Here is a 26,344-nt window from a genome sequence, read left to right on the forward strand (position 1 = left end):
AATCAAAGTGCAGAATATATTAAAAGGAGAAACTGCATTTACTTACACAAATTTATGCATTACTTTGCACTTCAGGTCATGTTGAAAAGGGTTTCATTCGGCCTTTGAGACGCACACTTGTGCACAAATACATACTTCACTGTACTTTCAATTTAAATTTTCCATAGTTTAATGGTTTTTATGTTCACTTATCACATACAGCATGAGGAGAAATGCATGTTGCATTTCAGTTGATCTTAACCATACCCAATCTTGTTTTTGTTTTTTATGCAACAAAAAGTTATTATTTAAATTAAATTAATCGTGCTATTAATATTAATATTATTATTATGGTTTCAGAAATTATATTTATTTTTATTATTATTATTTTTATTATTATTTGTTATAGCACTGAGCCAGGCATACTGAAATTTAATTATTATCATGCCTGCAATTTGGTTAAAACGATTGGTTTTTATTGTGGCAGCAGTAACTTCTCAAATGATGGAGAAAATGGAAAATGGAGATGGAGTTCTCTATCCATTTTTAAGGAGCCGGTTCAGGTGTCTGTTTTGCAGTAGTGATGCTATACAGTCTGTGATTTGCACTGTTACTTGATTTGCATAATTCCTGCAGTGAATCGGCTGCTAAAACAATATTGTTTATTTGCGCAGCATGTGCAAATAAGCAGCGTTATCAGCAGGCGCAAATCGTTCTTACTGAATCTCCACCCTCTCTCTCACCAAGGCACCAAGTATAAGAGTAAATACCCATATAATTTTTCTATCTTCTTTAAACATGCTCACACCCATATCCACTCACACACACAAGTCAGCTCGTATTGATTTGGTGTGGCTCCTCCTTGTGTTAAGGAGCAGACATGATTTGAATTTTAAAGAGGTTACATTACTTCACTGCCTCTCTCTCTCTTGCTCTCTGTCTCTCTTACATGCGCTGTAATGTGGCCTTTGGTAAATCACGCTTGAAAAGTGGCTCAATTTTGGCTCTTTCCCGGTTGCTAAGCACAGATCTAATTGCTGGCAAGTGTTTCTGGACGCTGTAAGTCAAACTGTGTGTGTATGTGTGGTTTTGGCTAAGCTAGTAGGTCTGGATCTCCTGGTTAACTCAAACCTGGTAAACTTGAACGCGGAGCAAATAATGGATCAGACCCAGAGCTGTGTTCGCATCGCTGCAGTCGCTAACTCTGTAATGCAGCAGCGACGGGCGATCAGCTGCAAGCATTGCAGCAAGACTGTTAGAGTCCAAGCTTCCCGGCTGTCCCGTGGCTGGTCTATAAATCGTGTCTGCACATCCCCTCGAAGCATCGATCTGAAGATAATTTCAAACAGGAAGCGATTGATGAAGTGTACAAGCTATATATGTATTTTAAAGAGCAGTTTAAAAGTGAATTTATATTATGTTGTTGTTGTGTGTGTGTGTGTCAGGAGCTCTTCCAATCAAGGCTACTGCAATGCAGATATGCTAATGAAAAGATAATGTCATATCATTTGCGTGTGTGTGTGTGTGCTGCATTGTTCCTCTCTGTGTCTTTCATAAGCGTGAGCATGTGTGTGTGATCTTGTGTTGCAGTGCTTGGTTTCTGGTCAGGCATGAATTGGAGCAGCTTTATGTAACACCCTGATCAGAGATTCAAGACCCCGAGCATATCCCGCAAACCCCTGCCCGTTTGGCTTAATCTAAAGCACGCTTTGATTTCCTGCAGGCTCAAATTTGAGCTGCTAAAGAGAGACAGGCACTCTCGGAGGGAAACGTGGTGCACACATAAAATCACTGTCATCTACTGTAATGCAAAACAAGGAGAGAAATGCTGTATTGAATTCAAGAGGCTTTAAGGTCTGTGTGTTCATGTCAATCATGTCAAGTTTGTGTGTGTCAGGTCATCAGATGTGCCCATATGAAGAGTAAAAATTGAGATTACCCTCATTGTAGAGATGAGAAAATGGCTCACATGAGGCTTGATATACAGTATGTTAAATAAAAAAAAACAATAATAAATAAATTTGCACAACGTATTTATTTGAGCAACCTTTCAATAAAGAATCATACGTTTTGCAGACAAAAAAAAAAATATGCACATCAATTGAACTACCTGTCAGTAAGTACAAACAGACACAAACAGACTTGCTTAATTTTAGTGAACTTTGCTGCAATTAATAACTAAATAAACACATTTACTGAGTCATTAACAATGAATCCGTTCAAGCAGCAAATGGTTTTCCTGACTGAGAGTCATTTACTTGTGAGTCAACTCACTTGAGTCCTTCACTTGTGAATCAAACTACCCATTTCACGCTGCATGTTTGTGCTTGCATGCAGCTTGATGCGTTTTGTCATCATTATTTCACCATGAACACATCTTTATCATCTCATTGCATTATTTTTAAACTCTGATCATTCTCACGTCAGGTAAATATGATTTCCTTTGCTGTCACACTAGAGATTCACACTGGTTAAATTGCTGCCCCGCTAAAACACAAAGCAGGCAACACTAGTTGTTGTGAAAGATGTGAAAGGATGGTCTGATAGTGTGTTTAGCAGGTGACTGTGTGTCACGTTGTTACACATTTTCTCATCCAGAGCACAAACTGTTAACATGTTTTATCTGGGGTTTGATAAGTTGACTGCTTGTGAAACATCGACCGTTCATTCGTTTGCGCAATAAAACTTCTGCCGCTATTCACAGAGCTCGAGAACTCTTCAAATTAACATCTCAACTACGACACACACACTTACAAAATCACTTTGTTTTCTGTCAGACTCAATAGCGATTGTCTAATACAATTATAAACTTGATACATCATTCGAAATGAGAGAGGGAGATATTAGAGGAGTAATTAAATAAAGCAAATGTCCAGTAACTACCGATGACAGATGTCAAAGACACTTGATAAGAACAAAAGGTACAAAGAATAAATAGAAAAACACCACCCCCACACACACACGTACTAAAATGGCATGTGCTGTGTGTGTGCGAGTGTGTGTAAAAGCAGTTCTATGACTTATTGATGTAGCATTAGAGCGTTGCCCTGACCTCAGCTGAACCTAACCCACATTCAGATGAGAAGTGAAGAGGGTCATTCCCACACACTGTCTCACACACACACACACACACACACACACACACACAGCTTCCTGCACCTGACACTGTGTTTCTGACAACCAATGGCATGGAAGGAATATAAAATTGTCTTTGAGAAGCTGGAGATAAAGAGAGACAAAGATAGAGGGTGTTTGCGTCTTATTAGTCTTCCCTGAAGCATATGCCAGCATTTGATAACTCTTCTGTCTTCCATGCATTTCCTTCACTGCCTGTCTTTCTTGCTGTAGCACCTGTGTCTTAATTGAAGATCGATGACTGTTGGAAGTGATTGTGCGTTTCTATAAGACTCTGTAAGTCTGGATATTGTTCAGTTAGCGCAGATGTTTTATAACAAAAAAGATTTGAGCGAAAATGATTTTTCATAATCACTTGCCACAATTTTCAGAGCTTTATCACATAATTTTTCTTCTAAAAATGATTATAATTATAAACTTAAAGCATTATTTTTCACATAACTACATTATTACATTACATTACTCTCCACGGCCTGGCACAAACGGCTCGATTAGTTCCGGGTCTGATGAAGGCCCAACTTTGAAAAAACTAAATGTTTTGTGATTGGCTAGCTGTCCCACGAGCAAGTTTATTCTCTGCCAGCAGGAGGCGCTGTTTTCGTGGTAAAGATCAAGGTTTTCCTGGTCACGCTGTACACAAAGTAGCGCTATGCTCATCTGACGTTACATGCAAAATTAAATGAAAAGGAGACCCAAATGTTTCCTTAAATACAATACAACATAAATACAATAATATAAAAAGGCTGCAACAGGTTTCGTTTTTTAAAAGCGCATTGGAATTTAAGTAGGTAGGAATTATTTTATTGATATTTTAATGACCCGCCTTGTGGCATCACAAATATCAGAAAACAACGCTGTAGTCCAACTGAGCCATTCATTGTAGTGCTTTAAAGGGAATTTAAAAAATGAAATATCTCCCTTTGGAGTGGACCTTGAGGTGTATAACTTTGTAGATCCTTTTTCTGCCCAAATGTACGCACTACACACTGACTAAAATTTAAAAAATGAAAAAGCATAATAGGCCCCCTAAAGCACAAACAACATTTAATGAGACATTACTACAACGTCAGCCATGCAGCCGCGTTATTCAGTGACAAAAAAAAATTATGTAGGCCAAGAGAGCCGATTTAGATTTCCTGTTGACTTTAATCATGACATCAGGCCAATGTGACATGGTTGCTTGTGAAGATTTTATGGTTGTAATGCGGTTGCTCTTGAAGAAAGGTCATGCAAACATAGCAGCAATGACCGAATATGAGTGTGACGGAGATATTGTGTTTCTAGTTCTGATGATGGTTGGTGTTGTTGGTTTGAGGTTTGTATTGAGTGTTCCTTCTAAGCATAGAGTGCTGGATATGTGCAAATGAGGAAGAATTTAGGCAAAACACGAAAAGGTGAGAATTAGAGTTTTTAAGTGTTTTTGAGTCAGCGCTAAATGAATGGCCATTTAAACTGGAGTCCATCCGCACATCCATTGATTGGATTTAATATGCAAGTGAAGCTGTTATAAATCTTATAAATATGCAGTGCTGACAAACAGTACAGATTTTAAATTCAGACACAAAAACAGAGTAGTCTCATATTTACAAAATTCTGAGATTTTTTTTGGTAAGATAACTCATAACCACATTATATATATGTACATTTACTATATATATTAACAAAATATTTAATTTATAGGGCTATCGATTTAAATAAATTTTGTGTGATTAATTAAAAAGCATTATGCAATATATAAATATATATATATATATTGTTATGGCAAACTCGATTACAAAAGGAATATTGTAACCAGTGATAGTGTATATTTATTGATAGCTTATGTTTATAACAGTATATTGACTTATGAAAGCACTTTGTGAAATGTATTCAGTTGTTTCATCTATAGTAATGTAACATCTTTGCATTATGATTTTAATTATCAATTCATTTTGGTGGCTTTCCTCAGCATATAATGACTTTTGAATTTGCTTAACAAACAAATATATATTATATATATATAAATATATTATATACAGCATATATATATATATATATATATAAAACTATGACGTGGTTTATACGTATACTTATACATATACGTTTTTATATAATAAAAGAAGGATACGCCCAACATATATCGATTTTGTGGAGTAAGTGGAGAAATTAGAGGCACTATAGATTGTATCAGTGTTTGTGAGTGTGTATGTACAATCAGACTTGTGAGGCTGCTCTCTCTGTTTCTGTCTCTCTTGCATCATCCTCTTATTCTGACGGTCTGCCTGTGCATGACTGCATGCTGTTTATCTTTCTTCTTTTTCCCTTGGCCTGTCTTTTCCTCACTCTTTTCTTCCTCTCCCTCTTTCTCTTTCTTTCCCCCTCTCTCCAGCAAAACAATAAAAGTCAGGATAATTGATGACGAAGAATACGAGAAGAACAAGAGCTTCTTCCTGGAGATTGGAGAACCCCAGCTCGTAGAGACCAATGAGAAGAAAGGTGGGGGCGTGGCCTGAGCCTGCAGAGGAAATCACACATACAACACACACACACACACACACTATACACCACTCCAGTCTGAACCTTCTCTGCTCTGGATCATCATTGGGATCAACTACAGACCAGAGTACCCCATCGACAGCCCTCCGGCCAGGCCCTCGTGTGTGCTTGCTTGTGTGCGTATGTGTGTCATGCATGCATTATTCCAACCCCCCTCCTGTTGTCTTGTTTCTGCAGGAAGGCGATATCAGTCAGGGTTCTCAATCGAGAGGAATACGATAAGCAATGCAGCTTTTGCATAGAGCTACAGACGCCACTTTGGAGAAGGAGAGGATGGACAGTATACAGAGGTTTCTCTCCCTCTCAGTGTCTCCTTTGCTTTTTACTCTTCTCTTCCTCTGGGCAGAGTCTCACCTTCTCTCTTTCTCTCCTGGTGTCAGCGTGCTGTCTTACTAATTAAATAACATTTTTTTTGTTTTCGCTGAACTTACAACTTCTCACACATTAACACATATACCTTACACATACAGTAGTAGCCAAATTCTTCTTGTATTAATGTTAGAAAAGGATTATTGCTCCCAAACTGGCACGATTAAGACACAGTTTTGAAGTGTAAAAAGCTAAAAAAAAAAAAAAAAAAAAAAAACTTAAAAGCAAAAATAATTAAAAGCAAATAAACTGGAGGTACATTCTTCAGCATTAAACTACATTTCTTATTATATAAAAAAAAAAACATTTTAATATTTTATATGCTTAATTTTTTTTTAAATATTGGATTCACTTTATTTTGATGATCTCTTTAACACATTTTGTTTTCTATAAGTAATATTGCACCTACATATCTCCTGACTCTCATTAGAGTGTTATGTGAGTATTAATAGGGTTAAGATTAGACTGGTAGGGTTAAGATTATAATAAGTTGAATATGTTCTTGAAAGTTACCTATAGTCAGTAGAAGGTCTGTTAGTAGATCATCACAATAAAGACCTAGCAGATAATAATCTAACAGGCTACTTATATTCTAATGAACGTTAGTTGACATGTAGGTGCAAAGTTACTTATTATCGACAGAATTTATATAAGGGACCCTAGGGATTCGTTGATAAATAGAATCAGCAAGTCAAACAGCATTAGAAATTGCTTTATTATCACTTCTAATGATTACGGAAAGTATTATAGGCTTAGTTCATTTCCAAAACAAAAAATTTACTGATACTTTATTAACCCCTGTGTCATCAAAGATGTTCATGTCTTTCTTTCTTTAGCCAAAAAGAAATAAAAAGGAAGGAAGATTTTCCAGGATTTTTCTCCATATAGGTGCATCTCCGTAAATTACAATGTTGTGGAAAAGTTCATTTATTTCAGTAATTTGGTCTTTGGTTCTTTTATTTGTAATGATTTTGGCCCACATTTAACAAAAACCCACCAATCTCAACAAATTAGAATATGTTGACATACCAATCAGCTAATCAACTCAAAACACCTGCAAAGGTTTCCTGATCCTTCAAAATGGTCTCTTCCGTTTGGTTCAGTAGGCTACACAATCATGGGGAAGACAGCTGATCTGACAGTTGTCTAGAAAATCATTGACACCCTTCACAAGGAGAGTAAGCCACAAACATCAATTGCCAAAGAAGCTGGCTGTTTACAGAGCTGCTGTATCCAAGCATGTTAACAGGAATTTGAACGGAAGGAAAAAGTGTGAGGATTGTCAAGCAAAATTGATTCAAGAATTTGAGTGAACTTCACAAGGAATGGACTGAAGCTGGGGTCAAGGCATCAAGAGCCACCACACATAGACGTGTCAAGGAATTTGGCTACAGTTGTCGTATTCCTCTTGTTAAGCCACTCCTAAACCACAGAAAAGGTCAGAGAAGCTGGACTCTTGCCCAGTGTTCCAAAGTCCTCTTTTCAGCAAGTTTTGAATTTGATTTGGAATCCAAGGTCCTTGAAACTGGAGGAATGGTGGAGAAGCTCATAGCCCGAGTTGTTTAAAGTCCAGTGTTAAGTTTCCACAGCCTGTGATGATTTGGGGTGCAATGTCATCTGCTGGTGTTGGTCCATTGTGTTTTTGAAAACCAACATCACTGCACCCGTTTACCAGGACATTTTGGAGCACTTCAAGTTTGCTTTTGCTGACCAGTTTTTTGAATATGCTTATTTAATTTCCCAGCAAGATTTAGCACCTTCCCACACTGCCAAAAGCAGCAAAAGTTGGTCAAATGACCATGGTGTTGGTGTGCTTGACTGGCCAGCAAACTCACCAGACCTGAACCCCATAGAGAATCTATAGGGTATTGTCAAGAGGACAATAAGAGACTAAAAAATGCAGATGAGCTGAAGACCACTGTCAAAGAATACCACCTCAGCAGTGCCACAAACTGCTCACCTCCATACCACTCTTCTTTCCAGAAAGCCAACAATTCACTACAAATGTTTTTTTTTTTTTGGTCTTATGAAGTATTCTAAATTGGTGAGATTGAATAATTGGTGGGTTTTTGTTAAATGTGAGTTAAAATCATCACAATTAAAAGAACCAAACATTTAAACTACTTCAGTCTGTGTGCACTGAATTTATTTAATACACAAGTTTCACGCTTTTAGTTGAATTACTTTTCACGACATTCTAATTTATTAAGATGCACCTGTATAGTGGACATTTTGTACAGAAACAGTATACAGACACATTGGAGAGGTTGTGTGTGACGTAGGCAGGAGGAAGATCAAACTGCTTTTAACCAGACTGAGGACCATCTGTTTTTCTCCTCCAACTTCAAAATCATTCAACATCATTATTTTACCTTTTTGTGAAAAGTGTGTTTAATTTAGTCTTGGCACGTTCGCTTTGTTTGTGCCTTTCCAATGTGATTACATAATGCATAAAGTTGTAGACACGCATTGCAGAGCTAGTGCAAGATAAGCATTTGTGGATAGAGATAAATTTCTGGGTTTTTGGGGGGTTTTTTTTAGAAAATGATCATTGGTTTCGCTAGATGAGATCTTTATTCCTCGGCGGGGATCGTGTAGAGCCCTCTGAAGCTGCATTGAAACTACAATTTGATCAACCCATTGGTCACTTTTAAAGTCCACTATATGGAGAAAAATCCTGCAACTTATTTGAAAAAAGAAAAAACATGAATATCTACAATGACATGGGGGTGAGAAGATCAGGAAACGCAGTGAAACGGAAGTGAACTAATCCTTGAATTTTTTTCCCCAAAAAAATTTACTGACCCCAAACTTTGTGTGGTCTGGTGTTTTTAGAGTTTTTTGAGCTTGTACGCATTGTACACCAAACACTTTTTTCAAAAGAACGATATGACCCTTTAATTTATAGTCATAATCATCTCTTACTCAATCTTTTTTGTAGTTTACCATATAGGGTGTGCTCAGGATATCTGCAGGTTCAGAGAGAAAGCTTCAAAGTGAACGGTTTAATTTTGTTTCTTCGCAATAATCGCATAACTAGACACAAAGGAAACGTCAAGACATGCCAGCAAATGAGTTCAGATGCTAGGCTGTAAATCATGAAGAGAGATTAGGGGAGCTAAAAAGACTGTCTTCAAAGCCAAGGCTTTTCGAGTGTGTTTCATCTCACATTTAGATAAACATTTATTTTCCAGGAAACAAAATGTTTTTTTTCCAGAACCTCAATGTTGTCATGTGTATCAAAAGGTTTTTTATCATATTTATATTTAATTCTTGATATTCAGTTGTTTTGATTAATGTGGTGGTTTAAGCATGATTAATATAAAATACAATAAAAAAGATCCAGAGGTTAAAAGATGGAATATAAAAGATAGAGGAAGATCAGGTAGAGTTCAAATCAAATGCAGCTGGATTTAATTATACTTTTTTTGATGAGGTTTTGACACATCCATGTGACTTCATCAGTGATTAACAAAAAAACTGATTGAGACACTCTTCAAAATAATTAATAATCAAGTCCAGTTGCCTTTGATTAGCTTTGCTTGTAAGACATGTGAAAGAACCCTGGATGATTCAAAACCTGCATATTATGGCTAAGAGATGGTTTAGTATGAAAGAAAGAAGAAAAGAAGAGACTAGAAATATAAAGGGCAGCTGAAGAGATGGTTGGATGAAAATGAAAGGAACGGATGGCTGGATGGAGTGTGTTTGTGTGTGTGTGTGCACGTGCAAGATACAAAATGATAGCTCTGTTTTCAAGGACAAAAAGGGGATGAGGGAACCTGACCCTATTAAATCAATATCAGTTTACACATGCAGGCAAACATGATGTTGTGTTTCACATCTACAGACGTGAGGAAAAAAAGTGCATCATTTTGTTGACTTACCAAAACTAAACACAGTATTACAATGTAACCAATTAATTTTTAACTTACTTTACTGTACTGAATATGTGCAAAAGTCACTAGAGGGACAGAAAGAGAAAGACATGGTGATATGTGAGTATTTTGTTACCTCACAAATCAACAGGCAGAAAAGTGAGGAAAATTGCGTAAGAATAGACCTTGCAGTTTAAGAAAAAGATGAACGTAAAATATTAAGACAGAGAGAAAGACTGTTTAGGCTACAGGAGAGAGCTCTCTGCCATTAATCTGACAGAGAATCTTGCGCTGGAATCCTCTACTAATGCCTCAGGGTTCATTTGTGGCTTGAGATTTATTTGTTCCATTAGATATTTCATTCGTTTACGCAGCCGTTTCTGCCTATGAGGCTCATGTTTGTGTTGAGCTTAGGAATGTAGTCATCATAACATTGTTTTATGACTATTGCTGTTGTTGGTGTAGCCGTTATGCCAGCTGAGCTCGTGAACTGAGAAGAAATATGAAATAAATGAGACAGAAAGAGAAAGTGATAAAGAGAATATATGCGATAGGACTGGCTGAAATCAGCATGGTGCTGCCCAAAGCATTTTCATTGTCTCGTTTCCCAGGCCTTCCCTTTTGTCTGTCCACATCAGTCTGTGCATGCGTCTCTACTGTAACCTAATTGTTTTCCTTTCCAAACCTCATCATACCTCCGTGCCTTTAGGTCTGCATCTGCTGTTTTCCTTCGACCCTCTCATTTCATTGTGTGTGTGAATGCGGGTGATTGATTGGGCTAAACCCAGTGTCACATGGTCAGGGGTTGCTTATATCACACACTTACTTACCCAGAATCCCAGTGGGCCCATAAAAGCTTCCACGCATGAAAGAAATGAAGGAAAAATCCTGCCCCTGACATATTTCTCATATACAGCGGTATATGTGTGTTCTATTAGAAAAGCATGTTTCATGAAATGGACCATTTTTCTAAATTTATCAACGAAGATCTGTTATTTTGACCTTTTATGGGACTTTCCACCACAGATACAAATTCTTGTGTTCACTGTAGTGTTTTCATGCAATGTATTCACACAATCCAGTTTATCCACAGAAACGTATTGATCCACAAACACGCTCTAGATGATCTTTTGAAATATATAGTGGTTGGTTTGGCGGATTCGTTTTCTGCTCTCTGACTGGTGCTTTTGTTTTCAGATGAGGAGAAAGAGACGGGGCAGGAAGAGGCAGAGCCTTTGACCGGCGAAGAGGAAGAGGAACGACGCATCGCTGAAATGGGGAAGCCAATGCTAGGAGATCACCCTAAACTGGAGGTTATCATTGAGGAATCTTATGAATTCAAGGTGAGTTCATTTAGCTACGCTGTTCCCATTTATTCATCATCACATTAAAGCATCGTCTTGTTCTAAACCTTTAAAACACAAAAGAAGATATTTTAATGAATGTTTTAGTGTACATTTTAGCATACAATGAAAGTTAAGAGTGTCCGGTGTGGTCTTGTTATGTTCTGCTGAAAAAAGTTGTTACATTTTTATATGAACTATTAATTGACATGTAGTTTTCACTTACCAAAGTTGTTAATATGCACAAAACATGACACTGGGTTGCTACACTTACATTTTGACATTTAACATTAACATTTCAGGTCACATATGAATCAGAAATACCCCTTACCTGTTTTCCTGTAGAAAAAAGTTCCTTCTTGTTGCTTATGGAAGCACACAAGATCGTTCTGTCAGGGAAGTTCAGAGATCTCATCGATCGCCTCCACACACTTCAGGACGATCCACATGAACACGTGCACTTTAGCCCACACACATTTGCAGTACTGAAACGTACACACTCTCCGTTCCCACACACACTTCACAGCGGGGCAGACCAGAGAGCAGTCAGAAGCACTCGATGAACTGTGGTCCACCACGTCTGAAGTGTGTTTATGTTTGTTTATTCCTGTTAGGTTGCACTGGAATATAATGAAGCGGTCATTCATTTTCTTTGTGTGCGCTCTCTCACTTTCTCTACAGAATACAGTTGATAAGCTGATTAAAAAGACAAACTTGGCTCTTCTGGTTGGCACCAACAGTTGGAGGGACCAGTTCATCGAGGCCATCACAGTCAGCGCTGGTGAGTGTATCAGTTTGTGAGGAACATTGGGAGGCCTGATTTAGTGATTCATTAAAAAAAAGAACGCCTTGTTCAAGGTGATAATCACTCGTAAGTGTTGCCAGAAGTGCATGCGAGACTTTTATGGTATTATTGCTGTTATAAAATAACAAAAATGATTTTTTTGTTAATTACTACAAACTGTTTTTTCGAGTTGGTTATCAGGGGTGTCCAGTCCTGTCTTCTTGTAGAGTTCATCCTGCTCTAATACACCTGCCTGGGCATTTCTAGTAATCCTAAAGAGTTTGATTAGCTGGTTTGAGTGTGTTTAATAAGGTTAAAGCTTAGCTTCGCTGAAAAATGGCCCTCCAGGAGCAGGATTAGGCATCCCTGGGTTATATAGATTGCATCAGATGTTGTTGTTTATGGTTTCCATTTGAAATTTCAAAAGTGCCGGTACTCTCTGCTGTAAAGCGGCCCCTGGTGGCTGCGGTGTTTCTCAAGAAAATCTGTTTTACAGCTTCACCTCTCTTAGTGCTACACAAAGGAGTCTCCATTCTCTGGGCTAGGAGAGAACGAAACTAGATTGAGGCTGAGAAAGAGAAAAACGACAGTGACTTTTTTTTCGGTTTGTTTTCTCTGAAGTAATTAGCACTCACAGCACGACCTCAGATAGACTGATGATCATAGAGGCTGCTTCTGTAGCCGTGTAAGTGTGTGTGTGTGTGTATGTTTGTGTGGATCAGGTGTTGGTGACTTAGTGATTCACACTTGAACACCTCTCAGTGTGCCAATTTGTGCTCTGGGGCAAAGCAAGGTTAAAAGCCTTGTGTGTGTGTGTGTGTGTGTGTGTGTGTGTGTGTGTATGTTGCTCTGTCTGCTGTCAGACCTGACCTGTAATCACCAGTACAGACCAAGTCTTTTTTATAAAGTATATACAGTGATGTTGGTTCTAGAATTTTCAAAATATAATTAAATATTCTTTAATGTATCTAGATGAGTTGAAAAGGAAACTTGTGTCATCATTTACTCACCCTCATGTCATTCTAAACCCATATTACTTGTATCTTATTTAAGTATGAATTGTTCTTGTGATTCTTTTCCTTCAAATTTCATTCAGATTTGTTGTGTCAAGACACGTTTTTGGACTTTGGTAGCCCCTGGTCACCATTCACCTTCATTATGGAAAAAAGCAGCACGAACATCCTACCTTACATCTAACATGCATTAATCATTGCCATCATTGACAGTTGACAAATGGAAAACTGGATTATTTTTTATCTAGCGCCACTGAGAACCAAACAGAAATTTCTCCATGACGTTTTATCAGGACACACAGATACACACATGCACATATACGCAAATGTACACAGATAGGGACAAAGAAGCATAAAAGGTCTGCAGCTAATGGCGGTAAATTGAAGAGTTTAAAGTTTAAAAGCTTTGCTAAATGTCAGACTCTGCAGCACAGGGAGATGATTTATATCGAAAGATAAGGAGAGAGTAAACACAACATGAGCACTGAGTGTGTGGGGGTTTACTTATCTATAGATAGGATATAAAATTGTCCCGAATTGAATGTGACGCAAACCTCCCTTTGGAGACATTTGGTGGATGTCCTTAATTGGGAAAATAATGACGCGTTTTTTCATAAATAATTTATAATAAGAGGGTTAAGGGTTTGAGGCTTAAGATCAGTGTTGTTGTTAACTAAAACTTTAGCAACGCTTAAATAAAATGGAATATAATGGAATAATGAGTGAGCTGAAGTGCTAAAATGACTAATACTAAAAATTTAGTAAAAAATAAAACTGAGCTAGATTTACATTATTAATATATAGTATAATAGTGTATAAACAACACTAACAATAATAATGTAATATGTACTCATTTAGGAAAAAATAATTGCCAGATCTTATCTAAATTTGAAAAAAAAAATCTTTGTGGACAAATCTAGAAGTCTGTGAAGGAAATATATTTAGATTTATATAGAACAGTTATGTTATCAATTTTTGCTTATCGAGTCAGTTGATCTTGTTGTGCATGTATGTATAATGACTACGGTCTGAAAGCAAACCGATGCACTTTTATGAGGCATTTACTCCCTCCAGACACACTGATGGACGGCACATAAAGCATCACGTTGACCTTCTCTGTCTCTTTAGCACAGATGTGTGTGCATGCTTACACACATGCTGCAGTAAAGGCAAACTGTGACCTTCAAATACTCTTGAGCTGTGATGAAATAAACATATACACTTATACATAAACATAAACATACACTCATATCAGTCATTGAATCATTGAGTCTTCAATGATTCAGTCTTCATTAAATCTTTTAAAATTTGTATTTATTTGATACAGATCAGTGCAAGTGTTCTGTCTAAGCCTGTGTGTATGTCCTAGCCTAAGCATCTACTTTATCAATAATCCTTTTAATCACAGTCCGCAATCAGGTTTTTGCCCCGTGAAGAGAATGAATCTTGGCAAAACAATGACTTGAATGTGTTTGCTCTCAGCTGCTGCCGTGAATAAGCGAGATCCTGAACATCCTGTAGCATCTAATCACACTTTAAAGGAACAGCCTCACCTGTCAGAGAGCACTGTGTGGGCGTCTGGAAGCTGCTCTCTTTACTCTCTCAAGGAAACGCAGCACCAACAGAATATCAAACAGATTACAACCTTCCTGAACACACACACACACACACACACACACACACACACAGACAGACATACACACACTGTGTGATCTACATAGAGATAAAGACTGTGTCTGCATAAGTGAAAGTTTCAACTATACCGCCATGACGGCTGAACTGGTGTGTGGCTTTTAGGTACAAAAATGTGTATCTCTTCTGAAGAAAAGTGGTGCCTGGATGTAGGCAGTTGCAAGGTCGCTGTTGCATTTGAAGTGCGTAAGTTGATAGGATGCTGATGTTCCGGGTGATTGATAGGGGGGTTGCTAAGTTTTTCTGGCAAGTTCTGAATCATGGGGATGAGTCATGTGCCAAATAACAGCACTTAGGGGTTTATTAACCTTCTATAAAGTCATATTTAATTATTTCTCATTATCTTCCTGCAGGTGAGGATGATGACGACGAAGAATGCGGAGAGGAGAAGCTCCCCTCCTGCTTCGATTACGTCATGCATTTCCTCACGGTCTTCTGGAAAGTTCTCTTTGCCTTTGTCCCGCCCACTGATTACTGGAACGGGTGGGCTTGTTTCGTGGTGTCAATCATTATGATTGGCGTTCTGACGGCTTTCATTGGAGACCTGGCATCCCACTTCGGCTGCACCATCGGACTCAAAGACTCTGTCACGGCAGTGGTGTTCGTAGCGCTGGGAACTTCAGTGCCAGGTGAGAGAGAGCGAGAGGCCAGCAGGTCACATGGTTTTTGTGTTTTAGCCACCCATGTTTGTTTGTACATATAGTCGTTTATCATAAAATGGGGATGTCCAAGCACTTGTGAGTATGTGCGAGTGTATGTGTGCATACGTGCAAGGCTATGATTATGATATATCATATAATTATGCAGATTAAAGCTCCTTGCTACATTGCACCTCCATATATTACATTCATCAGTCATGATAACTGTTATTTAAAACAGGAGACACACACACACACACACACAGCTATGTTCATGTAGAGAACACACACGTACTGGAAGAGCAGTGCATGTTCCCCGTGTTTAGTATTCCAGACACACTGGACTGCTCATAGAGAAAACGCTGAGAGAGCAGAACGCAGAAGCATTCCCATCTCTCTCTCTAATGCTGTTCGTCTCCCTCTTTACCTCACTCACCCCATTTCTTTTCTTTTCATCCTCTTTTTACCGCCCTTTTGCTCATCTCATCTCGCTGCAGGAAATCATTTTCTTGCATTTGCGTCTTGCTTTCCAGTAAAAGCCATCATATGCGGACAATGTCATGCACGTACAAGGACATCATTTCCTTAATTAGTATTTTCTCAAAACATCCTCAAAGGGATAGTGCACCCGGACGTGTTATTATTGTCATTATTTACTCATCCTTATGGCGATCCATACCTGCGTGACTTTCTTTACTCAGTTATTTTTTTGAATAATAATTTTTGCCATACATTCAAAGTCAGTGCAGTTCAAAAAAACTATAAAAAGGAATAATATGTATGTATCTATATATGGATTTTATTACTTTTTTTTAGGTGAACTATCTCTCAAAAAAATGTACACATTTCCTTAAGAATTTTTTGGCCCCAAATTGTATTGCAGTAGAAAAAGAAACATTAATTAAATATTGATTGAGTAGCACAGTTTGTGTGCGTAAGAACTTGTCCCATTTTCCATATTCATATTTCATATTCATGTTCATAACTTTTTTCACATAACTTTTAGCATTTTATAACTCAACTGTTTCATAATAAATGTTTATGTTGTTCTGGTAACAAATCCATTTCTCTGCATTTATACAGAACAATTTATGGTGTTGCAGTATACCAGTATTGATAATAACTGATATTTAAAAAATTAAATATTGATATCTTGGTTATAGGCTTTTTGCCATATTGGCAATAAGCATGGGGTTTATACAAGGAAATAGACCTGACATCAAAATATCATGTTAATATAGAGTAATCAAAAATTTACTATAAATATAATATTAGGACCTACAACTGTGCTAGTTTTTTTTTTCATTTCATGTTGTGAATGTGCTTTTTAAAATACATTCTGTTATAATAGTGTTTTTATGAAAATGTTATGTTTGTGCACTTAACTGTTGTTTCATTATTAAAGTGATTCCAGGAATCACTTCATACTTTGTCTAAGTTTTTATTTAATTCAATTATTTTATTTATTAGCCAAAAAAGGTAAAACACAAAATCTTCTTTTTTCAAATATAGAAATATCATTGTCATTAATTCTTTTCTCCAAGATAATGGTGTAGTGAAAATCTAATATTGTGCCTTAGTAGGAGCACTACAGATGTTTAGAAAAGTGCTGTTGTGCTTTTTGTTTTAGGAAACAATTATATCCAAGCAGCTTTTATCCATGCAGCCCTTAGAGACATTGTACCCTATCAGATAAAAATCATTTACATTGTACCCTATCAGCTAAAATCACCATTACCTGCTTACAGCTGTGTGTGTGTGTGTTTGAGAGAGAGAGAGAGAGAGAGAGAGAGAATGTGTGATGAGAAAACTAAATAATCTATGGTAAGATGTCTTTTACTTATTGGGCCTAACTTCCAGAATATCCAAATTTTTCTGATAATTTAATCACCCCCATGTCATTCAAAATGTTCATATGTTTCTTTCTTTGTTAAAACAAAAAAAGGAATTCCATCAGTCATATTTATTGTTCATTGCCCCTGTAAACAATTCAACTAAACGGAAAAGATATTAAGGTGGAAAACATACCATATTTTCCTCCATATAATGGCCAACAGCTGAAGGTCAAAATTGCAGAGGAGTAAGGGCCTTATCTAGTGTAACGAGAAGTCATTTTCTATTAAGAACAAAGATGCATATATGTTTTAACCACAAAGCCCGTCTTTTACTAGCTGGACCTCAAGCAATCACGCACATGTGAGACAAAGTGAACGTGCAAAGAAAGTCAAACGCACTTTACCAAAAAATTGTAAAACATTGTACCTTTTTGAGCTGGAGTTTATAGACGAAGACACAAAGCGTGAAGATGAGCATTTGTGGTTAAAAAGTATATACATTTTTATTTGTTCAGAAAATGACCAATGATTTTGCTAGATAAGACCATAACTCTTCATCTGGGATCATGTAGAGCCCTTAGAAGCCACATTAAACCCGCTGATTCCTGTTGAAGTCCTCTATATGGAGATCCTGGACGATTTTGCACCAAAAAAATGATTTCTTTATCCAACAGTAGATGAACATATTAGATAATATATTCAAAATTTTCATTCTGGAAGTGAACTACTTCTTTAAACCTGCGTAACATCCTGAATTTGCCCTTTTTTTTTACAGTGCCAAAAACAATGTGGTACTTACACATTTAACTAGTAACAGGTCAAAAATCAAAGCCATTATAGATAAATGAAGCAAAATAGAAAAAAACAATTCCAGTGAAAGGTTTACAACCACATCCATTGATTGTTTTTCTGCTGTTTCTGCACAGTTTGACAAAATAACAAATGCTACACGTTGCATACTGAACAGAGCGTTATTGAGCAGTTAGCAAATGTGTCTATCTGTAGCGGGAGATGAAAGCCGTATTGAGTACTGGGAAAACAACTGAAGTTCCAATTAGCCAAGTGAGCAGCCAGAAACCAGGCGAAGGAAAAATGTAGAATGACTGATAAGGCAACGTTCACCAATGCTTTTAAACAGAACACAAAGCCTTTAGATTCAGCATATAATATCTTGAATGAATAATTAGCTCGATTAATTTAAAATGGAAATGGGTTTGTTGACTGACGTGCATCTCCTGAATAGTGTGTTGCTAAAGTGTGGTGATATAAAAAGTTAATTATAGTGATTTTTCTCTCTTTGGATTAACTGTTATTTAGTCCGCTTTGCATTTACCAGTGGAGACGTGCATCGCCTGTTTGGCTGAGCTGCAGAGACAACTGTAGTCTATAAAATACTCGTTTAAACTATATGTGTGGCCGTTTTTAATACAAATTCGCATCCGTGTGCAAACGTAAGCAGTTTGAGGTTTATAACAGTTTCAAAGTCTATAACAGTCTGGAACGCTGATCCGTTTAAGTCTGTAATGATTAACTGCTCCCGAGCGTCTTTCTGGGATGAAGCTTTTCATTGCCATGACACCCACATTAACGGCAGTTGTCGTCCGCACGCTGCCAGGCTCTTTGGCAGGACTTTACACCAGACTGGGTGTTAGCTGAGCCTTAACTGAGAATTTCCATGGTAATGCTATGGAAACGGCTCCATCCATGCTGTTGTTTACAACAACATAACAGGACAGTGATGAATAACGAGAAGGAAAATGTTATTTCAGAAATAAGTACTTTACTGTAAACCCAGCTTTCACTTTATAATGCTTTGCTTTGCTGCGTCTAATGCTGTGAGATGTTGATGAGTCAATTTTGGTCCTTTAAGGCCTTAGATGTTGTTCCCAGATACTTTGTCAGATTTACAGGGAGAGTTTCTAACCTTCACTTTTAGACAGATGTTGAGTGCTGCAGTCATGTCGCGCTGGAATTACCGTAATTACCAGATGACAACTTTGAGCTGTTCACATCCTTGCACTCAGAAATGATTAATTTCTCTGGGAACGCTCATTGTTGAGTGTGAAAAGATGCCTCATGGTGACATTAAAACACCTCTTTGAGCTCTTGATAAATATGCAAAAACTAAAAGGCACTTGGCAACTGGCATATTAAACATATTTTAGAGTTTTAGATTCTTCTAAAGCGTTTTTTCAAAAAAAATTAAAATTGTCAAATACTATCACTTTTATTTTTTTAAATAACGGCTTTTTGTTTTAATAATTAAATGTTAAGAAGCATTTCTTATTTTTAATCTCGGGCATGTGCTGCTTAATATTTTTGGGGAAACCAAAATGTCTATATATATTATGTACATATTCTATACATATACATATCTTTTTTGTTTGTTTGTTTGATATTATTTCAGTGATTAAATGTTTTTGGATACATTTTCACTTGCAGGAACACAAAATATTAATACGAATAAGTGCGACTATCAATGTGTATATCCACAGGATAGCAAGACCTTTAAATGAGGATAATGGCTCTTTGTGACCACAGGCTGCAAAGAATAATATCAACCTATCCAGAGCAGTTCAGCAGGGTAATGTGTTATGCACCATATTAGCATAACGGAAGAGAGAGAGAGATTAAATGAGACAGAGAGGAAGAAAGAGTTAGAAAGGGAGTGTATGTGCGTCTAGGATTATTTAGAGGCATTTCCAGACAGAATGCACAATCAGCATCCTCATGGTTCCTCAGCTGTCTGCAATAGATCACCCTGTTAGCATGCAGCTGTCTCTGAGCGAAAGAAACCACACTGTTTAAACAGCAGACAGCCCTCTGATTTTAACTCAAATCAGAGGTTAACCAGGCTGCTGTTATTACAAAATTATATCCTCACCAAAAAAGGAGAGGCAAGCAAGAGAGAGAAGATGAGTACTGTGCGTACATAATATACTTGTGTGTGGAAAAAAAAAAAACTATTATTTTTGTTTCGTTTTCTGTAGAAAGGTCTAAACATATTTAGACAAGCGAGAAGTACTTGAAAACACTTTTAGATATTAATTTAAATTATTTCATTTTAATTGAATATTTTTAATTACTTGTTTTCAGGAAATGTATCTTGATTCTTTTTTTCCGTTTGTTAATTTATCTTTTATCTTTTGTTCTGGTTTTAAGCATAAACCCTTACTAAATTTGTCACATTTATGCATTTTTGTTACATTGATGTTAATTTTGATGATTTTTTTCTAATAATTTTGTTAATTCGATTATTTATTTTACATGCATAATATCACGTTAATAAACCGTTACAACAGACTAAATAAACTTGCTCATTATACGCTTAGTCACTCATCTATGTTTTGCTACATGCTTTTTGTGTTTTATGGTTGCAATTTTGGGACAAAGACTGTCCTCAGAAATGATCTAAATCTTTCAAAATTTAGTAAAATAAATAGATACATACAACAGTTTATTTATTTGAAGTTATTCTTTTTATTATTATCAGAATGTTCATGAATGTTTACTCTTTTAATGCCTCTCTTTCTCTTTTTTTTCTCTTTTTCATTTTCCTTTCAGACACCTTTGCCAGTAAAGTGGCAGCGATACAGGATCAGTACGCCGATGCATCCATTGGAAACGTGACGGGCAGCAATGCCGTGAACGTCTTCTTGGGCATCGGGGTGGCCTGGTCCATTGCCGCCATCTACCACAACTCAAAGGGCCACGAGTTCAAGGTGGAGCCGGGTAACCTGGCATTCTCTGTCACCCTCTTCACCATTTTCGCCTTTATCTGCGTGGCGGTGCTCATGTACCGCCGCCGGCCCGACATCGGCGGAGAGCTGGGGGGTCCGCGGACTGCTAAAGGGCTGACCACCATGCTCTTCGTCAGCCTCTGGCTCCTCTACATCCTGTTCTCCTCTCTGGAGGCTTACTGCCACATCAAGGGCTTCTAAACACACGTACACGCGCTCACACACGCATATACACGCAGAACTACACACCTTCACACAGTGACACACACGATCATGCATTCTGTGGAAAAATACGCAAAGACTAAAAGGTAAAGACTAAAGACTGCAGAGGAAGGCAACAGCGGCGGACTCGGTTTCGGGTTCACGAGGATAATCGTTTTCCGCAGACCATCGGCCCGTTCTTCTGTTCTCTCAACACGCCATTCCTTCATCCTCATCTTCCTCCGTTTGTTGTGTGACTGCATCTGATTGGACGGGGTGTGACCATTGTGTTTAAACATCAAATCTAGACTATGAAAGCTACTATTGCTACCTTTAACTACTGTAGTTGTGCTTTTTTAACCTAAACCAGTATAAAAGCCACGTGGGACCGTGGAAATCTGTAAGCTCCCCTAATAGTGCCATGGAACTCTGGGGTCATGTGGCTGTGTGTTATAGGTTTGTTATCTTAACGGGGACTGAGCGGTACTATAATTTTGCTTGGGTGATTTTTCAGACACACTACTTTGTGTTTACAAATGATGTAATCGGAGCGGTCCTAAACAGCTTTTGTTGTTCTCAAGAGCAGCTTGCAGCTCCCGTGAAGGCCAGTTTTTATCCCGCTCTTGCACTGGTGCAGTTCATTCCCATTAAGAAAGAGAATAACAATAAGGAGAGTGCCAGGTCTAATCTCTCCCGGCGCTTAAGACCAGAGGTGCACTAGTGCAAGACTTTGATTTAAAAGCCTTGATCTGACTCTCTCAAAGATCGTAGAGCGCTATCGAAAGAGCTCAAGTTAAGGAACATACTGAATTTTCGAATACAAAGCCATTGTGGTTTGTTACTGATTCAATTATTAATTTATGCAATCGATGGACCTTGTGTGAAGTCAGCGTAGTGAAGATAATCCAGCATGTGACATGCTTTTGCCAACATCACATCGAGAGTTTACAATTATGACTGTTACTTCCGTCCAAACATACACGCATACATTTACGGACACTCACTACGAGAAATACGCAAAACCAGTGGCCATACTTTCAGCGAATTTGTTCTCAGACAAACAATTTGCAAGCATGTGTAATCGGTAGTCTTTTGCTTGATAAACTTGCTCATACAGATACAGTCAGTCACTCATCTATGTGGAGTTTACGAGGGCACGCTTTCCCTCCAACCCTGCTGAGATTGCTTCTTTGTACTTTGTAGATTCGCTGCATACGGAGCTGTAAGGTAAATCTCATAGAATAGTCACGGTTTTAGACGTAGGTCGATTTTAAAAGCAGAAATTGTAGAACTAATCTGAATTTGACTCTAAACATCTTTAGGATAGCATGGTTTAACACAAATGAACTGGGAAGAAAAAAAAAAACATAGCTCGGTTTTAAATTTTGCAAATGCAATTGCAGGATTTTTCACTCTCCTTTCCAAAGTTCGATTTTCAGTTTTAGTGGGTAAGTAAATACATGAAATATGTTTCTGGACTGAGCACAGTAGATCTGACGTAGATATTTTGGACTTCGTCTATTGTGTAGTTTGCGCCAAATTTGCCAAAGGGAAAATCTTTCTAATGGAGAAACGCAGTGTGCCACACAGCCCCTGAAGTGGGTTTTGTATTTCCAATCGTACCTTTTTTACCCACACCAAAAATGTCCTTGCAAGGATAAAGAGGCCTTGGTGACATTTCTTGTAGGTGTTTGTACTGAAGGGATCCAGCCTACAGCTCTTTTACCGCATCTGAACACCTTTTCTTGTAACGGAAGAGTGTTTTTAAAGGGATTCTGTGTTGGGGTTTGTAGTTTCAGAAGCTTGATTTTGAAAGAGAAGTAAAATTTAGCTTGAATTGCTGTTTATCCTTTTCTTTATGGTTGTTTGTTTAGTTTCGTTTAACATTTTGAATGAAAGGAAACTATACTGTACCAGCTTCAGGGCATTTCCATAGGAAGCCTTCGATGATGACCTTCAATCCCTGATGAAGATGGTCCGCTGTTGCTTGCTAATTCTAAGATCCACAAGAAAGAGACTACAAACAAAGAAGGACGAAACCAACATCAATAAAAAGACTTTTTCCTGAGGCCTATTATCTATTTAATCAATAAACAAACAGATGAAGTTGGAGTGAAGTTAGTGAAACCATGTGAATTACAGCCATACCAAGTTCTGCCGAGAAGACTTTCACGGACTCTTGCTGTACGTGCTTCTGGCTAGCCGTCACACCAACAGACCGCAAGTGCGCCTCTCCGCACGGGGCGTTAAAAACTGTACATGGTCTCTACGGTTTATACTGTATATGTATTTGCTTTGGCAGAGCAGGGGTCAGCAATTTTGCGTCTGTGCTCTATGGTCTGTAAATCAGGGCGTGGCTGCATTGGAACCGCCCCCCTGTGGAACATAGCCCCTCCCCTTACCCGTCCCCTTGTTTGCCATGTCCATATTTGGAATGTTAATGTGCTTCGTGTTGACAATGCATGGATGCTAACCTGTCTGTATATAGTACGCAGAATCCCCTTCATTAATGTAGTCGACAGAGGTTTGAAAGCTGTATAGATATTTCGATTTTTGTTTTGTTCGTTTGTTTGCTTGTTTGTTTGATTTTCCTGTCTGTAAGTTGAACACATTGAAATGTGTTTGTTTTGTTTCGTCTTTTGTTTGTTTCGTTTTTTTTTTCAACTTGCACATGTATATTAAAAAGGCAGTATCTGTCGTTTAGTACAGGAGCACATGTACAAACGAAGGAAGCAATATATCAAGGCCCTTTGCTTGGTTGTTGCAATGGTTATATTATTTAACAGTATGAAATATTTTGTCACTGAAGCGTTCAGGCGTGTATGTATATACTGTACAGTAGAATGAAGGCAGAGTAACCGCTCTGCCGTTATCAAAGAGAGAATACAACGTATTTATTTGAGACTTCAGAATGACAAATATTGCCTTTTGGATTGATTGTTGCATAGAGCTTGTTTTGTTCTAGTTTCTTCGCTGAGCAGTGTATGCGTGTGTGTGTGTGAGTGTGCGCGAGTGTGTATTTGTTTGGTTGGTCTGGAGCAGTCTGTGATATTTGTAAGAATTAAGGTAACATATAGTCCGTTATTTATCTGCTCCGAGTCTGTAAACCATCTTGCAAAAATCAGTGAACCATCTGGAAAATGTCTGTAAAACATTAGGAGAATGTGTGTGAAGCGTCAGGGTTTGCCTTGTGTATGTCTTACATTCCTAAACCCCCCCTTTCTTCCTCACTGCTCAGATGGACTCTAGCCTTTCAGGGGTTTAATACTAATCTTTGATAATATTATTTCCTCCTCTTCCCCCTCTCTCTATCACTCTCTTTCTCTCTCTCCAATCCAAGGCCTCACTAACATCTTGCATTAATGTGCCCAGTGAAATTATGTAGGCTGTATGTCGTAACCAATCTCAGTGTATATGTGTAACAATGTTCCTGGTATTCCTGAACAGTGCGTATATGTGTGTAAATGTCTACATATCACTTATTTATAATGTATAAATTTATAGCATGTATAAAGGTTTGCAAAACCACTTATACTGCAGAGAATATTGATCTTAACTAAGTCATTTTGTCTTGTTTTCCAGTAATAAATATCTAGAAATCTAAAACGATTATTTTTTTATTGTCGTTTCAAGCATAAAAACGAATACAATTTAATGAGATCTAATCTTAAAAACAAGAGGATAAAATATAGTAATTAAAATGAATATTTATACAGGAAAACAAGACAAACATTGTTTTTTGCAGTGTAAACAACATGGCAGAAAGCTCTCATGCCAAAGCAGGATTGAATGTATTGTATGTAACGTAATAGCTGGTCTAAATGAAGGCTATGTTTTATTATCTTATCTGTCTTGTACAGATCGAGGGGCTCAATTCATTGTGTGTGTTTGATCGCTGTAAGCTAATGCTGAGAGTCATGTTAATGCAAGTGTGTGTGGCCTTGTGGCATAGTGTGTCTTACACAGTCCTCTTGTCATGGGCTTATTAAAGCTGACTCTATTTTCCTCCTCTCTCTTATCTTCTCTCTTCTTTCTCTCTTGCACTTTTCGCTTTGTTTCACACTGTTTCGTTTTGATTGTTAGGTTGTTTTAATTTCAATCGGAATAATTAAATATGAGATTTTTTTTGTTTGTTTTTCGTTTTGATTTATTTTTGTGTTGCACTCAATCTAATAAGATGGACGTCCACTAACTGTGATTGCTCCCCTAGTACACCTCTACACAGGAAATAAAGTTTGGGATATCCTGTTTAGAGCCAAGCTGCTGCAGTGTGTCTCTTTTTATGATTGTGGTTCTGAATAAGCGCACGCACGCACACATACTCGCGTTACTGATGTCCAGCAGACAGAAGGTGTCATCTTTAATGGGGTTGTCGAAACTACTTTGAAACTGCCTCGCTGCATAATTTAAAGAGATAGTTCACCCAAAAATTATGTCATTAATTGCTCATTTGTAAAATTAAGGTTGAACCCCTGATGTCACATGCACCAAAGTCTTTCGTTTCATGTGCATTGATCATGGTAATATCCTTGCTGTCTAATTACAAACCTTCACTTCTAACCTTTAGTAATAAATATTATTAGCCCTATTTAATATTTAACACTATTGCATTTTTTTTTTATTGTCAACCTTATGTGCAGCCAAATTATTATTTTTTTTTAGTTCTTTCAATAGAAATCCGTGCTGTGATGTTTGACAGAGGTACAGTCACGCAGATTTAATTTGTGACTTATGTTGTGATTCATGCATCGCTTTTGACAATGGACTATTTTTCCAAGAAATTTCACTGCACTGTCATTAATGTAACCGCACATTCACTAATGTAACATTGCACATTCAAAACCGCTGTTTTCTCTCGTCACTGTTGGACAACCATGGGCCAGTCCATGAGTCAATCCATGATTCAGGTTCCATCTGAAGTTCAGGTAATGAGTTCCGGTAAAACTGAACTTAAACTCACCTTGTCTGTTAAAAGCGGCCTTCGGGAACAGAAGAAATGAAAAGGTTTCGCTTGTCAGTTCTCTACAAACAAAAAGAAAAAAAAAGAAGGAAACAAGGCTTTACTGACCAAATATAATTGTAATGGGTCACAAAGATCCATCCTTCAGTTCTGCACAATATGAGGCGAAATATCAGTTTATATTACTAGGTATATACAAAGTGCTTTTCTTTAAAGGGCTAGTTCACTAAGAAAGCCGGCCC

At 37.6% G+C, this 26,344-nt stretch overlaps 1 protein-coding gene across 5 annotated transcripts in view; it reads left to right on the forward strand.

Annotated features, from left to right (window-relative positions):
• slc8a1b (solute carrier family 8 member 1b) overlaps nucleotides 1–25,401 on the forward strand; it is an 85,421-nt gene extending 60,020 nt beyond the window's left edge. For 4 of the 5 annotated variants that reach the window (XM_043262842.1, XM_043262843.1, XM_043262840.1 and 1 more), the window contains exons 3-7: nucleotides 5,827–5,939; nucleotides 11,094–11,239; nucleotides 11,921–12,020; nucleotides 15,082–15,357; nucleotides 20,766–25,401. In XM_043262842.1, the coding sequence (XP_043118777.1) occupies nucleotides 5,827–5,939; nucleotides 11,094–11,239; nucleotides 11,921–12,020; nucleotides 15,082–15,357; nucleotides 20,766–21,142 (1,012 nt within the window). In that variant the 3' untranslated portion in view covers nucleotides 21,143–25,401. Of the gene's footprint in view, nucleotides 1–5,482; nucleotides 5,590–5,826; nucleotides 5,940–11,093; nucleotides 11,240–11,920; nucleotides 12,021–15,081; nucleotides 15,358–20,765 lie in introns of all 5 variants that reach the window. The other variant, XM_043262844.1, reaches the window with a different exon arrangement.
• Nucleotides 25,402–26,344: the final 943 nt, after the last annotated feature.

Source organism: Puntigrus tetrazona, chromosome 17 (genome assembly GCF_018831695.1).
Source record: "Puntigrus tetrazona isolate hp1 chromosome 17, ASM1883169v1, whole genome shotgun sequence".
Lineage (NCBI taxonomy): Eukaryota > Metazoa > Chordata > Actinopteri > Cypriniformes > Cyprinidae > Puntigrus > Puntigrus tetrazona.